This window comes from Cantharellus anzutake (assembly GCF_015039405.1).
Source record: "Cantharellus anzutake strain C23 chromosome Unknown EI90scaffold_30, whole genome shotgun sequence".
Taxonomy (NCBI): Eukaryota; Fungi; Basidiomycota; class Agaricomycetes; order Cantharellales; family Hydnaceae; genus Cantharellus; species Cantharellus anzutake.
The window spans coordinates 364,888-380,333 of NW_024066980.1; the positions used below are offsets into that span (position 1 = coordinate 364,888).

The window sequence follows — 15,446 nt, forward strand, 5'->3', positions numbered from 1 at the left end:
GGTGTCGGACGCCGAAGGTTGAGTGAAGAAAGCCGTAGGCGGATCTTGAGATACCCAAGGGGAGAGGTGATTGTTCCAACTAATTAGAATGAGACATAATCCTGAGTCACTCTGAGGCGAAATGGAGCGGGATAGATCAACTCACATATTCTCCAATTCTCTCCCTTCCTCGACGCTCACCACGCCCTCTTGACAAGCTCATCTCTATCATCGTCCACATCCCGAACATCATCATTACCATCCTCTTTGCCGTCTCGCGATGCCTTATTGGTGTCAGGCTTAACCAAATTCTTCACAAACGAAAAAACTCCTTTCCCAATACGCACTCACAGGATCGTGAGATCGATGCCGTTGATACTGATGATGAGCACTAGAACGAGGTGAGTGATGTGGGTGATGATGATGTTGTTCAGGTAGAATACTCCTGCCCCTGCCGTGATGGAGGGCAGACGGGTGTGGCCAGGTCCAAAAGCAGATCTCCCCCTCGCTCTCTAGGAACAGAGGCAGGGTCGGGAAATTCGACATCGCGATCATATGCCGAAATCGAAGCCGATGAAGGCATCTTCCTCACAGAAGCGGGAACATGATCGAGGTGCATGCCACTAGCTCCAGTCGCACTGGCTCTCCGACTCCCAACTGCACTGCTGGGCGTAAGTCGAACGCCGTCACTAGGACGGGGTGAAGGGCCACCGCTCCCTGGACCACGGCCTGGACCAAAATACCTCTCAGTTCTCCGATAATGGTGATGATACCATCTCTACTGTCCCTTTCGTCACTCTCACCACTTCCAGTCCTAACAGAACTCGTCGGCAGAGGTACAGTTCTCCCATACCCATCTTCCTCTCCCCCACCCCTCAACCCTCCATTCCCTCTCCAATCAACACCTTCATGGGCAGCGCCACTAGGCCCATCGCTCTCTCACGCACACCGCTTCCCAGAGATAACGGTGGGGGAAGAGGCACTATACGAGCCCCGTGCGGAGAACCTGGATCCTCACTATACAACGAATCATTGGCACCACCTCTTTCGCCTCTCCCTACTTCAGCGTCACCAACACCAATAATGCCCCTCCGGAAGAGAGTGAATTCGACGATGATGTAGTACCCAACCCCCACTCGGATTTCCACCATGTGAAGGGTACTGCTGAGGATGCCGTCGCTGGTGTCCTTGGATCAGCGAAGGGCGAGTCTGATGAGCCTCAATCCCCTGAGGCGTTCCGCGATACGATGAAGGCGGAGATTCAGTCTTCAAAGCGGACGAAATAGGAGGCGATTGAATCGGTGGAAGCGACGTAGGGGGCGGTGAAGGCGGAATGCCTCTATCTCCCCTTTCTCCCCTAATTCCCGCATGATGACGGCGATGTGAAGGCGGAGAGCCAGCAGGAGGAGGCAAGGACAGATTATTGGAGAACGGAGACAGCACGCTCGGAAGTTTAAATCTCGAGCTTGGAGCGGAAGTAGTCGGAGGCGTTAAAGGAGGATATGGTAATCCTCCTCCGGCTCCGTGATGAGGATGTTGAAAATGCAATCCCTGTCCATGGCGCCCAGAAACATACAACTCCTGAAGATCAGGTCCATCTTCCATCTCATGATGTGAATTCCCCCCATCAGTCATCATTCTTTCATCCCCAAAGCTTCCATTTCCATTCGTACTCGCCATCACACCCGGCTCGGGAGACGGCCTTCCACTCCAATGCCCCATTCCTTCCTGTTTCATCACTTGCTCCTGCAGAGGAACCACCACCAGCAGTCGTAGCAGCAGTGGCCCCTTTCTTTGGCTTGGAGACCCTCTGCCTAGCAGGATACGGCCTCGTCTTTGGCTGAGCCCCACTCCCTGAAGAATTCACACTCGTGACAGGCGGAGCTGAAGGGTCCGTCAAAGAACAAACCATGTGGAAATGGAGGCATCTTCTACAGGCCGGTAATCCATTCTCCGTCGTATCGGGATCGCAGCGGGATTTTTGCTAAAAATGGAACGGAATAATAAATGGCGGCGGAAACGGGGAAGACACACCAAATGAAACATGGGTGAGACAAGGTAAAAGCCGTTCCGGAATCACATGAAGAAATGATGGAGAGAAAGGGGCCGTTTGTCGTTCAACGTTAAATGAACACGGACCATCAAGACCGAGGGGGAGGACATTTCATTTCCCAGTCCATGGAATACACGCACCGAGGGATGAGTCCCAAGGATGATTAGTCGTCATGACCGTGTGTGTGCCCAGGGGAAAGAAGGAATGATGAAATGATCAGCAAGGGGAGTAACAGTCAACGCCCGCCGACCGACCGAAGAACCCATGAGCAGATTGAAGTTCGAGAATCAACAACCGAGATCGGAGAATGAACGATGGCCCAAAAGATTCATGCACGAGCGTTACGTTCCATCCCACGGCCCGGAATCGAAGTCAAGACCAAAGCCCAAGGTCAAAGTCAAGGTCGAGTCCAAGTCGACATTCAGTCCGGGACCATATCAAGAAAGAACCCGTAGGATAATGAAGGAACATGAAAATGAAAATCGGGAAAGCAGAGAAAGGAAAGGTTTCGTCAGCCACACGGTTTCATGTTTGCACTTCCACACCACAGAAGAAAAACGCGGAAAAATGAATGACTAACCTGCCTGCAAGCCAAACAAGCCTTCGAAGTCTTATGTCTCTTAGGAGGCGGAACGCCACCCATGCCCCCACTCGACTCCGGATCCCCGCTAGCCTTATTCTTCGTTCCTTCGTCATCCCCGTCCCTGAGATGTTCGCGTTCGCGTTCGTATTATTCGAGTTAGCGTTGTTATTATTATGGTTGTGGTTGTTGGAGTTAGCGGAGGGACCTGCATTCGACGACGCGAATCCTTTCTCTGATGAATCCATCCACCATACCCGTTCCGCGTTTAGGAAATGGTATATCGAACGCGCGGGTGGGTAAACAAAAAAAAAAAAAAAAAAAGGGAACAAGAGGGGGGGGAGAAAAGTAATCAGTTACGATCCCTCAACACATTGTTGTTATAAAGAGGAGAAAGGAAGAGTGATGAAGGCGGTCATCGGTCAGAAAATTGAGGGTGCTAAGTGCCGGAATCAACGAATTCTAGACCCGAGATCCAAAATTGGCATTCCCCCGGCCGCCACCCACCAAAGCAAAACAGAAAGAAAGAACATTGTCAGGTCGAGCGGGGAGGTACCTGGGGCAACAGCTGGCTGCCCCCACCCAGCGGAAGATGAAGACGGAGGGAGTGGGAAAAAAGAAAAACAGAATAAAAGAAATCGGGAAGCGGAGGTTATGACTCTCTCAAACACCCCGATCAATCAATCCCATCGGTGAACCAGAAAGAAAAGAAAGATATCCGGGAGAATCAAATTAAAGGGTGCTCACCTTCCCCAGACTGTCCTTCCGACCCTGACCCCGACCGAGACCCCGATCCACCACCACCACCACCACCACCACCACCACCACCACCTCCTGCCCCTCTCTTCCCACCAACCTTCCCATTCGCTCCTTCCCTTCCACCTTTCCCACCACTCCCCGAATGAAGCGTAACGATCTCACTATCCAAACTGTCCAAACCAGTCCTACCACCACCACTTCCAGGACGCGGGGGTGGAATAGTGGAAGAAGAGGGTGTAGGTGTACGCTGTCCATCTATACATGATATAGGTGGCGCAGGAGGATGTTGATGTTGGCGCTGACGACGATGCTGCAATTGTTGTTGTTGTTGTTGTTGTTGCAGTATCTGTTCTTGATAGTTGGAAGAAGATGAGGTAGAGGAGTGGGGAGGTGGCACCAGGGACGGTAATTGTACTTGCTGCTGTGATGAATGGGTAGTGTTCGCTGGAGGAGGTGCTAAATGGGCAGCAGTACTACTAGCACTGGCGGCGGTGTATTGATGAGTGACCGGGTATGATGAATGCGATGGATGACCACCGCTGTGTTGCTGCTGCTGCTGCTGCTGTTGGTCTTGGTCCTGTTGTTGAGGATGATGATGCTGCTTCAAGTGTGATGATGATGAATGATTATGAGAATTATGAGAAGTATGTTGGGAAGTGCTAGAGCGTGAGTGCTGGGAATGAGAATGGGAATGTGAATGAAGCTGAGGTCCAGGTATGGAAGAAGACGTAGGTGAGGCGCTCGCTGAACTTCTCGGTGAATCCATCGTATTTCCTTCGAAACTTTCTCCCCTTCTTCTGCTGGAATAGTAACTAATGGGATGTAAAACCAACAACCCGGTTAACAGTTTAACGAGATCTTTTCCCCTCCCTCCCCGTATGCTTATGGTCGTTCACAAAAAAGGGGTTTTATAACCACCGTCGTCCGTCCGTCCGTTCGTATTCTATTCCAAAATATTACCAAACGTAGGCGAAAGGGAGTGAGAATGAGAGAGAAAGGGGCGGGGAAGGTCAAGGAAAAGACAATTTATACGTTACTTACCCTTCCACCCGATTCCCCGATTCCGATTTCCGCTGAAACCGCTTTACGTCCGTCCGGCCGTCCGCGCAACCGAAATCGATATCCGAAAAGGAATTCCAACAACCACAACCAACCAACCCCCTCGCTCAGTTAGGTGGAAACAAAAGGGGAACCGTCAATCGGCTAATATTAAATTCGCGAGCGGGCGGCAGTACTGGCGGCGCTCGGTGCTATAATGGGGAGAGGGGGAGGGGAGGGGAGAAGATTATTATTGAGTATACGGGTTCCTTGGTCGACAAATATATCAAACGTGAACGTGGCGGTGTGATGGAGGATGATGGGGAGGGGAGGGGGGGGAAGCGAGCGAGGGAGCGAGGAGGGGGAAGGGGCGATACTGAACGCCGCTCTGAATGTATTATGACGTTGGTTGGGAAGGAGATGATGCGGCGCTGTTGGATTATAAATGATTACGATTGAAGTAGTGCATCGCACATCGGTTCACGAGCGTGAGGAGGAGGGATGATGAAGACGAAGTGAAGGGGGGGGGAGTGAAGAATAACAAGTTGGACGGCTGCCGCCACCACCACCACCACCACCACCACTGCAGCCGCCGCAGCCGCCCTCGCTGACGACGTGAAGAAAGGCGAAAGCAAGGGAAAGCGGAGAGATTGATTGCGAGAGGGGAAAGGGAGGGGGATTTATTTGCAACACTCTTGACTCACTTGATTATTCACCTGCGAACCTCAGTCGTCGCTCAAAAGCTAGTTACTGTGCAGCAGCACCTACCAGCCGGGTAGATCTTTGTTGTTTGAATTAAACACCAAAAAAAATGCTGGCTCCTCGTCGTCTTGTGTAGATGTAAGTTCTATGAAATGTTAAGGAAGAACATCAGAAATCGAAATGCCGGCGTCAATGCCGATGGTTTGATTACTGACCTCGCCGGAAGGTCAGATTCCACGCTTCGGACGTGTTCTTGACTTGCGAGCGAGCGAGCGAATGAGAGGCCAAAGTTCCCCGTAGTCCAGAAAGTCACTAACACTAACCCAAAGGTTCCCTTATGTCGTTCCCTCGCCGCCGTCGAAAAATTACAGAGGAAACAAGGCTGAGCAAGCACTCTAAGTAGGTGGGTGGTTAAACTTTTCCGAAGGAACGGAAGTAAGAGAAGTAGTTTTGTGCATACTGGGAAAATTTGGCCGCCGGTGGTAGTTGGAGAAACCACACAAGCTGGGATGGGGAGGGATGGCAAGAGAGCGGAGAGAGGAGGAAGGGTTTGGAGAAAGAAAAAAAAAAAGGACCAAGGGTGGTAATACTAATAGGAAAAAGAAGGCCTAAAGGCAAAAAAGGAATATTCGGCTCCAAGGCCGTTTGCTATTGGTTGAGCGTGTGTATGTATGTGTGTGTGAGTGATTCGGGCGGTATGGAGGAAACACTGAATTATCATTCCATTAGATGATACGGAATGATATATGTATTGTCCTTTTTGAATAAAATTTCCTGACAACCTCCTTCCATTTATTACTCCTCCTTCCGAGTTGCCCACGCTCCTGGCCCCCATATACACACACACACACACACACAACCTCCATCTCACACAAACATGAGCGCTTAAGAGCCTTGGTCATATAATCGCTTTTTCTCTCAGGAGATCCGTGATCGAACAGGTGATCCTGAAGACGGAATCAGGCCAGCGGCGAGAGGAGATCAAGCCAACTATGGTGATGATCGCAACTAAAAGAATCAAAGGCCGATGGGAGCAAGGTTAAAGAATGATCCCCTCCTTCCCGTCCCCCCCCACCACTCCTTTCTCCGAATGTTTGTCTTCCACCCGGGTACCCCGGGTCCAGCTCTAACGTTCGTCCTCCTAAGCCCGAATTCATTGGGTCTTGTCAACTTGCGAGGTTTCACCCTCGCAAGTCGGTCTTCCCCAGTACGTTCGATAAATAGCTAGGCACTCTGAGAACTCCCAAGAGCGAAAACAGATTTTTAATAGCGCAAAGACCGTGTTTCTTCCAACTCCGTGGCTGCTTTCCCTTGGGCTCCATCGTGGTCGCTCAATTTCCTAAAACAGGAACTACAACCCAATGCGATGTTCTTTCAAAACTCCGAGAACAAAACATCATTCCCCCCCCCAATCCTAATGCATTATGTCAATCCCCCATGCCTTGTTACACACCCGTCACATCCGCTCGCACATATCCTAACACACACATGTCCAAGCTAGCGCCACTATAAATCACACTTTCCTCTTATGGAAATCCGATTCTTCGGGTCATCCATTTGCGCAACCTACTTTTGTACTTCCGAGCCGTTGTCACCATATTAACTTGACGACGGCAACAAACGACAACGCAACCAAGGAAAGTGGGTCAAAGGGGAAATACGTACCCGTACTTGGACAAGGAAGGCATTCCCCGTTGAATACTTACTGATTACATATACACAACAATTCAACATGTGTGTACATTTCCCACGCATCGGCTCCGGAAAGCAAAAAAAACATCGGCCCCCCAAATTTAGACTAATACAAATCCAACACTTTACCTAAAGCGATCCCCAATCCATATATAGACAACTTCCGAACCATTGTCGTCACATGGCTGCGGAACCTGTAATACAATTTTAACCAACGGGGATTAACTATAATTCCGCGCAAGCGAGATTTCTATTTAGGAGTTCCGGAACATCACGGACAACAACACCAAAAAATCGCAGCTCCACAACCACCACCATCAACCCAACCAACCAGCAAACTGTTCTCGGACATTTCGTATTTATTACGTATGCTGTGCTTAAGGGAGGTTTGCGGAAGCTCGGGTTGACCACCCGTGCCGATATTTGAATGAGTTGGGAAAGCCGAGTTTGAAGCCACAACCCCCCCCCTCCATTCAACACCTCTCCTGTGAACTAAAAATGTCAGTTATATCATTCAATGGCGCTGCACTAAGGCTTAGTGTAACTGAAGGAACAGGTTCACCGATCAATGAACAATAGACCTACAGTACTAGCTAGGCACGCGAACAAGTGTTTGGAACATATGTACGTATTTTGTCGAAGCAAGTACTGGTCTTGGTCTTCCGGTGGCTTGCCACGACCTACTCGCTCCGCGAGCAGCTAGAACCACATTTAAGGAGAGATCAGCAAGGTTCGCTATGTAGTCCTTGTGGGAAGGGGGGAATTTGATGTACCCTATACCGGTGTTTGCACAGCTATTTTGATCGATAGGCATGCTTATGTACTGTAAAGTACTTCACGCGCCAAACGATAATGTAAACGTCCAAATTCCCTGTGCTATGTCCCTGTTCCTTTTATTTCCTAAATGCTTACAGCTCGTTGCGCCGGTTTAGCCACGGATCGATTGTGCAAAGTATCAAACTATGATCGATTATGATCTTGATGATCATGCATCAATCCCCCCTCCCATGATGAGGATAACAGCATCAAACTTAAATTCGGACTCCGTTTACGTTATGCAACTTGTATGTGAATGCTATGCCAATAACGTTACAGTCAACTATCGGATCCAGCGCGTCAATTGGAAGCGAAACGCACTAACGCAAACTAGTGCAATATATACACAGCATCGAGACGCGACGAGAACCACTAGTACTTATGCAATCGAGGGGCCCTTCCTGAACACCCCTGACGACGCGGGGCGTTCGACCTTTAACAAACTCGATCGTGAGTTAGTTGCGGCACTTGCATAGAATGTATGTACCAACCGGAATCAATCCCCAGGCGCCCCCGGGGCGGCTATAACAACGAGTACCGTTATCGGGAAACGCCACTTGCAAACCAGTATCACGTACTACCACTAGCCTTATCGAATCTTGGATCCCTGGGGTTCCACCTACCATATCCAGATCTATCCGTTTTGTTTTGTTTTTTTTTTTGATTTACACACAACTTGACAACAAAAAATTCCGGGAGTCGCTACAACCGACGGTGGCTTACACAGTACTGACACTCCCAATCAGTCAGCAGTAACCCAAGGCCCAAAGCCATGTGCGCTTATGCAGTAGTTACAGACGCTAGTTTAACGACGACATTGCTGGAAACCACGCATACTTTTTTGTTGCCGACCCTTCATACCGAAATCGATCGATCACCTGTTACATAAACCTATTTACATAAAAGCGCTCGCGCGCGTTCGTTGTATCCCTTTTTGCTTTTTCTCTTCGCCGCTGCCGCTGTGCCATCAACGCGTCCCCCCCCGCGGTTCAAGTTGTCTGGTTACAATAGCGGTTACTAGTACTTACTATGGACTCGGCGGAGTTTCACGCACAAGTGTATCGTATCGTCCGATTGATCCCTTTCGGGAGGGTCACTTCCTACGGTGCGTCCCATCAGATCATCTACCCTTTCCATTCCGTCTATTATCAGTATCTTCATTCTCCTGTTTCCATGTGATGATCTTTCCCCTTCCCTCTCCCCTTACACCTTCGTCACGTCGCGGCCCATGATCTTTCGCATATCCACAATCGCGCACCGCATTGCTGTTCCGCGATGCCGCCGAGGGCAAATGCACTGCTTTGCATGGAGGTTTCTGTGTCAGCTTCAATTGAGATGTTGAAGATATGGAGCTTATTCACAGCTTATTCATCTCATATTCCAAATCCTACTCCTTGCGCGCCATTCGCTTCTCGGGATTACTATGGCCGGCCGGCCGGCCCACGCACGAGCCACCGGAAGGATCATATTCTCCCGATAGAAAAAGCGAAATTTTGTTTTTAACAAATCAACAAACGCCGGGCGGAATATCCACCAAATACATTTAGCCCCGTTTAGGGATTTCCCAATTCCCAATCATTTATTTTCGGCCCAAGTTGGGTTCAGGGTTTCCTAGTTTGGCCGGTGGCTTTCGCTTTCGGGAGGGAGAAGAGTCATCCAAAGTTGAACAACATCCGGGATCTAAATGGAAAATGGAATTCTACGTTTCCCATTGGTTCGGCTGTGTGGGAACTTTTTTTTTTTTAACCCGTGATGATGGCAATATTACAATGCATAGGCAACAGCAAAAAAGCACGTCCGTTCCTTGAGGTCGAAAACATTTTCAATATTCAACACGAGTTCTCCCACTCTCGGTTAATACATAATATAGGACGGGTTCGGCGGTTCACCCTTAACCCGGCATGCCCTTCCCGGTCAGGTCCATGGTTTCGGCTTCCGCTCCTTCCATTCCATTTTCACTGCCCAGTTCGCTTCCACCAGGCTCATGCAAACCTTCTGATGGAATAGTCTGCTAAGCTAGGCCTAATCTGTGCATCTATGTGGTTATGTGAATGCTGCTTGGCTTCCCCCCCCCCACTTCCGCATCCCCTCTCTCTTCTCGTGTTCAATCATATCGACCCTGAATTTTGATTGGGACTTCGATTCCCTTGTCTCCTAAACCCACTACATTAGAGCTTTCCATCCATTCCAACTCGATTGAACGTGCTTGGTTTTTTGTTCGTTCCAAGTCCCTTCCTGCTTGTCAGTTGTTGCCTCTTCTCTTCCACACAGCCCTTGTTACTCACACCCCTCTCTTACTCATGACCCATCTCATGGCCGAACCATCCATGTTCCATATACCCGAATTCCAGCATAATTCCAGTTACCACGTTGCGGCCACTCTTTTTTCTTCTATCAATCCCGGTCGTCTTTTTTGTTTTTGTTTCTTGGCGTCCCGTCCCCAACTAGTATTTCAGTTCCGCGAGCATAGGTTTAGCGATGATTTTAGATCTCTCAAGTGCTCGTCGGCGTTTGAGCCAAGTGGACCCTTAGGGGGCTCTGGCGAGCTGTTTTGGATTGGTTGGCGCTACTACGTCCCTTCCAAGTTCCCAACGCCCAAGCATGTGGGACCGCCGATCGCTTCCGTTTTCTTATTATATCCCTCACGCACTATTTTGAAAACTTATTTGTGTGGTGATATGTTTTAGGTCATATTGCCCTTTTGGTGGGGTTGCCTAGGCACGCTAGACATGTAGGAAATGGTGAGTGTACACTCCGTTATTTATTTATTTTTTCTTTTGCATTGTTTTGCAATTCTTGCGTGAGGCACGCAATCCCGATGCCGCTCAAAGGGATGAGCTAACGCGAGAGAAGAATGGCTTGTGAACTATTCGTGGCGTTCCTACTGCGCAAGTGCCCTCACACACGTCACCTCAAATCACCCCGGTTCTGTGATCACTGATGGTGGTTGTGACTCCGGTTTCTTGCATGTAATGGCCTTCACAACTCGTGGCACCATCCATTAGGCTGCCTCGATCTGCCATGGTTTTGGACTTCTCACGGTCATTTCCTACGTACATTTTACTCACGACCAATGCCAAACGGAACGGAACCGACTGGCCGGCCCACCGAACTTGCCATTTTTCGGGCTGGGATCGATCGGAGGGCAGCTGACGGCTGCTGATCAACGTGGGTGTGTGGTTACACTTGCATTGCACCGTGTGTTCTTTGCTGGGGGTACGCTCTCCGTATCGTTGTTGTTGTTCCTCCTGTCTGACACGTGCACAGCGTTCACAACCATTACCTTTTGGGATTTGATTCGATTTTGATCGACTGATTAACTTGCTCCGTCTTTAGCATTGAAATGGTTAGGTCCGGGAACGGACGTTCCATGGCATCGAGTGATCGCTTCATCAGGACAAATATCCTCTCGAGGTGAGTCGGTTGCAATCCTCAACCTTGTGGACACACACACACACACATGAAACTTTGGTTTGTAATCTAGGGCCTGGTACAAATGGAGCCGCTCATCAACGAGACGCACTGGTGGAGGAAGATGTTGAAGTGGATGAAGTGGTGGGAGGGACGTTTAGGGTTAGTTTGGCGAGGTATGGATGGTTTCCGAGTCCGGATGAGGTGCAGGAGATGTTGTTGGATATGCAGGAGGAAGGAGGGGAACAGTTTGAATGAGTCATCTAATCTATGTAAGCGGCAGGAAACCTCAATATAAAAAAATCACCTGCATCGGAAGTTGACACTATCTGAAACTTGCGCACAACATCTATAAAACTCTATGTCAAGAGTCTGGAGTCCTGCCTGCACGATCTCGTTCCACTCTAAATACCAACGATCCTCCCTAGACAGTCAGATGGACGTTGAAATACATTCCGCCACTTCTGGCCGATCGCCACTGGGTCTATCTCAGGCTGTTTTAGATGTGGTTCAGGCCGATATGAATCGCCGGGGTTGGGCTATAGGCCTAGCCTTCGCAGAGACAGACGAGGATGAATGGTCCGATCTCATGGCAAACGTTTTCTCGGCACTTGCACGACGCATAGACCTGAAGATTCAAAGCCTCGAAGATGCGCTGTTGATCGTGGATAACTTCAACGATGCTGAGCGCCGAAAATGGATGGATGCGATAAGAAGAGCAGTCAAGGATAGTGATTGGACATCTTTGATTGCGGACTGTAAGTATCAACTATTAGCGTTCAACGGGTTGGACTGCCATTAATCTGTGGTATAGTAAGGGAAAAGAGCAGTTTCTTTACAAGGAGAAGGCAAAGGTATCATCCTTTTTTTTTCAACGTCAACTTCATGCCATATTTACACCTTTTTATTTTATTCCTACAGGCGCGGAAGCGGTGAGCAACTTGTCCGAGAATCTTCTCGATCGTTCTCATTGGCTGTTATTCAGAGCTTGCTGGGGCATACCGCTCTCCATTTATCGGAGATGCTCATAGTACCTTTATCCAGTACCTCCAAGAGATTGATAAAAGAGCGAGGATGGGGGGTGGACAGCCCACTTATGGGAAATCCATCTCGGTGATCCAAAGCTCTGGGACCGGTAAATCACGAATGCTAACGGAGGTGTGTATACATCCCCTCATCCCAGTTTCAATCATTCATCATATTTGTCCCAGGTTGGCACACATATCTTCACTCTCCCCATCTGTCTTCGTAACCCACGTGATGAGGGTTATCCGCTGTCGGACGAGCCTGCATTTGAGTACTTCAGGAGTTTCCGGCACTTTGAGCATTTCAACCATTGGTGTGACGACAATTATCTGTGCATCAACACGCTTTCAGGCATTGCCTGTTTCCTTGCTGCTGCTTACGAGATGATGCTATCCGCACTGAAAGAAATACAAGAGGAGGTGGGTCACGATGCAAAAAAGATTCTCGGAAATTGGCATCAGAAGATGGAGAAGAGCCGCTCAAGAAATTATCGTGACAAGTTTTTCAGTGCCGTGGCTGAACGGGGTAAGGAGGTAAAGATTTCTGTCCTTGTCCTTTCTGGCTCAACTGACGAGTGGCTCAGCTACAAAGATCGCTCGGTGGATCCGAAAAATGCGATGGTCGTATCATGAAGCTGGGAGACATCACCAAGGTAATCCAGGTCCATTATGAAAACCACATGAAAAAGGCATTAGAGGCTCTCATGGTGTTTATCGCGACCCTTACCTCTGATATATGTGTGATATACTTCGACGAGGCCCACGAGCTGCAATCAGCTTTTAGGATCATGTTACGTTTACTGAACGTTCAAGAGATTTCTTTAAAAATGTGGTATGTATTCATGGGGACAGAATCACCAATGTTGTTTTTCGCTCCCCATCAACATGGTGAGTTTGTAGTACACTAGTGAGCTGGCCATGCTTGACTGTTGCATACAGCGAGTCTCGAAGAACTCAGGGAATCATATCTTAAACTTCCCTCCATGTACTTTTCCCTTGGGTTTGATCACCTGGCCATCATGAATGCTCATACCCCGAAAATCGTCAAAATGGGCGATTTTGAAACCATTCAGCATCTTGCCCAGTATGGGCGCCCTTTGTATGTGTTCTTTTCTTTTAATCACCAGTGTGACTACTCACTCGCATCTGCCAGGTGGCATGTGCAGGTACATGAAGGAATTTCCGATAACATGACATTTGCAGCCTCAAAGCTTACTGGTGGCAGAGCCTTTGATGTTGAGGATGTTAACCACGTATTTGCTGTTCTTTCCCAGCGGCTTTGTCTTGAACCTGTCATGTCAAGCATGATGGCAGTCAAACTAGCGGAACAGAGTGTCACCCATCACATGAGGCTTCTTACAGGCCTCTCGTTTGGTGGACTGGCATTTCACACCAATTCGCCATCAGAACCAATTCTATCGTTAGGTGCTGCTTCGTTATTGCACGGACTCAAGTGGAATGGGGCTCTGGAAACATTGGCCCTAAAGCTATGCTCCAAGGGTTTGGTAGCGAAGGGCCATGTGGGTGAACTTGCTGCCCGCTTTCTACTCCTGGTTGCACGCGACTATACAGCACCAAGGTATTACCACCTCTTGAAGCCTGTTCAGCTGTTAGATGTTCTTAGAACACTCTTTGGTGATCTAATGTGGGATGGTGGCAGTATGGAAGCCGCGTTCAAGGATGCATATGTCAATTTCACACACTGGGCCATCACACAAGATCCCTTACCGGAGGAGCCTACCAAGTGGATAGTTTCTTGCATACTAATTCACCTGTTTGCTGATGGAGCCCTTTAGGAAATTGCTTTCCGACTTATGGGCCCGGAAGGTTATATTGCAATGCTGCTTCAATGAAGGCATGGTCGATTTCCTATGCCCTGTTTACTTTGGTTCTGTCTTGCCAGAAGCTGTTTTTGACCCTGACCAGTTTTCAGCACTGGTTGTTCAGGTCGCGTTCAAGGATGTTTATCCCCAAAGAAATCTGCGACCCACTGCGATTATCCGTCATCAGAACGACCATTTCCCTTATCTCCTCCTTCTCATAGAGCTTGACACCGACTCTCAGCGAAAAAGTATTGCTGGCGAAATCAATTTCTTCCCCCCTAAGCTCACCGACTATCAAAAGCTGAAGACAGAGCTCGAGGATGCCTTGGAGAACCTTTTCAAATACGAAGCACAGAAGCTAGCATGGCAGCCACCAGATGAAAAACTGAAGAAGCTGAGGGTGGAGGTTGAAACCAAGCAACGAGAGAAGGACCTTTACAACCGCTATGTGATCTCTGCCCGAGGCACAGGTCCTGACACTTATGCCATACTCAGCAAGCCAGGGATCATGAGGCCGTTTGAAGTTTTGCTAGCAAGCATTGCACCTCGAGTGACCGATCTTGATATTCTCACTGGACATATGCATCCTCTGGAGCCCTCAAAGGATGGGCATTCACATGCTGACTGGATGTACAATTACGAGATGTAGCAAAGGGCCAAGTCCTGTAGGATTAACTCAGTAATATGAGCCACTACGTTCTGACCTTGAGATGGCTTCCCTCATTCCCATACTCTGTGACACCATATGCAAGGGCAGATGGCAAAAGATTTTGAAGAAGTTGTGTGCAGTGTGAAGCGAGGGCATTTAGACATTGGTCAAGCAGAGAATTGCAATCCATCCAGGAGGGATGTATGATCGAGAGCTCCCCAATCACTCACCTCAAAGTTCAATCTTTAATGAGACTAATGCCAGGAGGAGCATTAAAACTACCAACCTTTGGGGATAACAGGCCATGGAAGAATATCAATTTGCCACAGTGCAGCCTAGAAATGAAATTTGCTTCTTGCTCCTCTTGAACTATTTTCTGGAACTTCAACTTAGCTGCCAATAATGGTTAGAAGATGTCAGGGACCAACCCGGGGTCGACAGCGTCTGTCAGAGTCTGCACGTTGTAACAGGGAATTTATCCCAATGTCACACAGGCTCACAGGGGGGACAGTAATCTCCTGCCTGCCTCTCTCAATCTCACCAAAGGTCCTTGTAGTACGGTGCTGTATAGTTGTGGCTGTGCAGTCACGGGACTACCCCAACTACACTCGCCAATGTATGTACATGAAAGAATGAAAGAGCACTGTTTTGTAGTGCAAGGGTTTATCCCTGCAACAACATCAGTTTGCATGTAAGGATCTCCCCAGGAAACTAGTCATTGTAAAAGCTGGGGGGCCAACCCAGCTGGTGATAAGGCCTTATATACATGAGTTCTGCAACTCATAAGAGCGCGGCTACATTGGGAACACATGGTAGCCGATAGAGAAGCGACATGAGATAGGGGAATAGATCATGCAGATAAGGGGGCGATAATGGGTGAGGGATGACGCGATAGTGTTGTAAACGCGGCGTTCCAAAT

General features: G+C 48.9%; 4 protein-coding genes across 4 annotated transcripts; 3 read left to right on the plus strand and 1 right to left on the minus strand.

Annotated features, from left to right (window-relative positions):
• Nucleotides 1-2,946: 2,946 nt before the first annotated feature.
• On the minus strand, nt 2,947-4,549 carry EI90DRAFT_3061744 (uncharacterized protein; the record flags this gene model as incomplete). Its single annotated transcript, XM_039060584.1, has 2 exons — nt 4,413-4,549; nt 2,947-4,314 (listed from the first exon to the last, which is right to left on the minus strand). A coding segment is annotated over exon 2 (793 nt), but the record flags the coding sequence as incomplete, so codon positions are not given.
• Nucleotides 4,550-7,398: 2,849 nt separating this feature from the next.
• On the plus strand, nt 7,399-8,508 carry EI90DRAFT_3061753 (uncharacterized protein). Its single transcript, XM_039060585.1, has 4 exons — nt 7,399-7,533; nt 7,598-7,657; nt 7,736-8,069; nt 8,127-8,508. The coding sequence occupies exons 2-4, from the start codon at nt 7,616-7,618 to the stop codon at nt 8,204-8,206; spliced, it is 456 nt and encodes a 151-aa protein (XP_038915073.1). The 5' UTR covers nt 7,399-7,533; nt 7,598-7,615; the 3' UTR covers nt 8,207-8,508.
• A 140-nt stretch (nt 8,509-8,648) lies between these two features.
• Nucleotides 8,649-11,225, plus strand: EI90DRAFT_2886493 (MGMT family protein; the record flags this gene model as incomplete). Its single annotated transcript, XM_039053964.1, has 4 exons — nt 8,649-8,724; nt 10,307-10,360; nt 10,956-11,033; nt 11,104-11,225. Coding segments are annotated over 4 exons (330 nt in total), but the record flags the coding sequence as incomplete, so codon positions are not given.
• Nucleotides 11,226-11,987: 762 nt separating this feature from the next.
• EI90DRAFT_2923766 (uncharacterized protein) lies at nt 11,988-14,527 on the plus strand (the record flags this gene model as incomplete). The annotated part of the gene is given in 6 exon segments (XM_039054823.1): nt 11,988-12,188; nt 12,242-12,679; nt 12,691-12,943; nt 12,995-13,154; nt 13,209-13,799; nt 13,852-14,527. Coding segments are annotated over 6 exon segments (2,319 nt in total), but the record flags the coding sequence as incomplete, so codon positions are not given.
• Between the last annotated feature and the right edge of the window lie 919 nt (nt 14,528-15,446).

Bases quoted from the DNA above. Each gene is read 5' to 3' on its own strand.
- EI90DRAFT_3061753 (XM_039060585.1), top strand. From the start codon at position 7,616: ATGCTTATGTACTGTAAAGTACTTCACGCGCCAAACGATAAT. The intron at 7,658-7,735 runs GTAAACGTCCAA...GCGCCGGTTTAG, and splicing joins TTCACGCGCCAAACGATAAT to CCACGGATCGATTGTGCAAA. The intron at 8,070-8,126 runs GTGAGTTAGTTG...ATCAATCCCCAG, and splicing joins GACCTTTAACAAACTCGATC to GCGCCCCCGGGGCGGCTATA.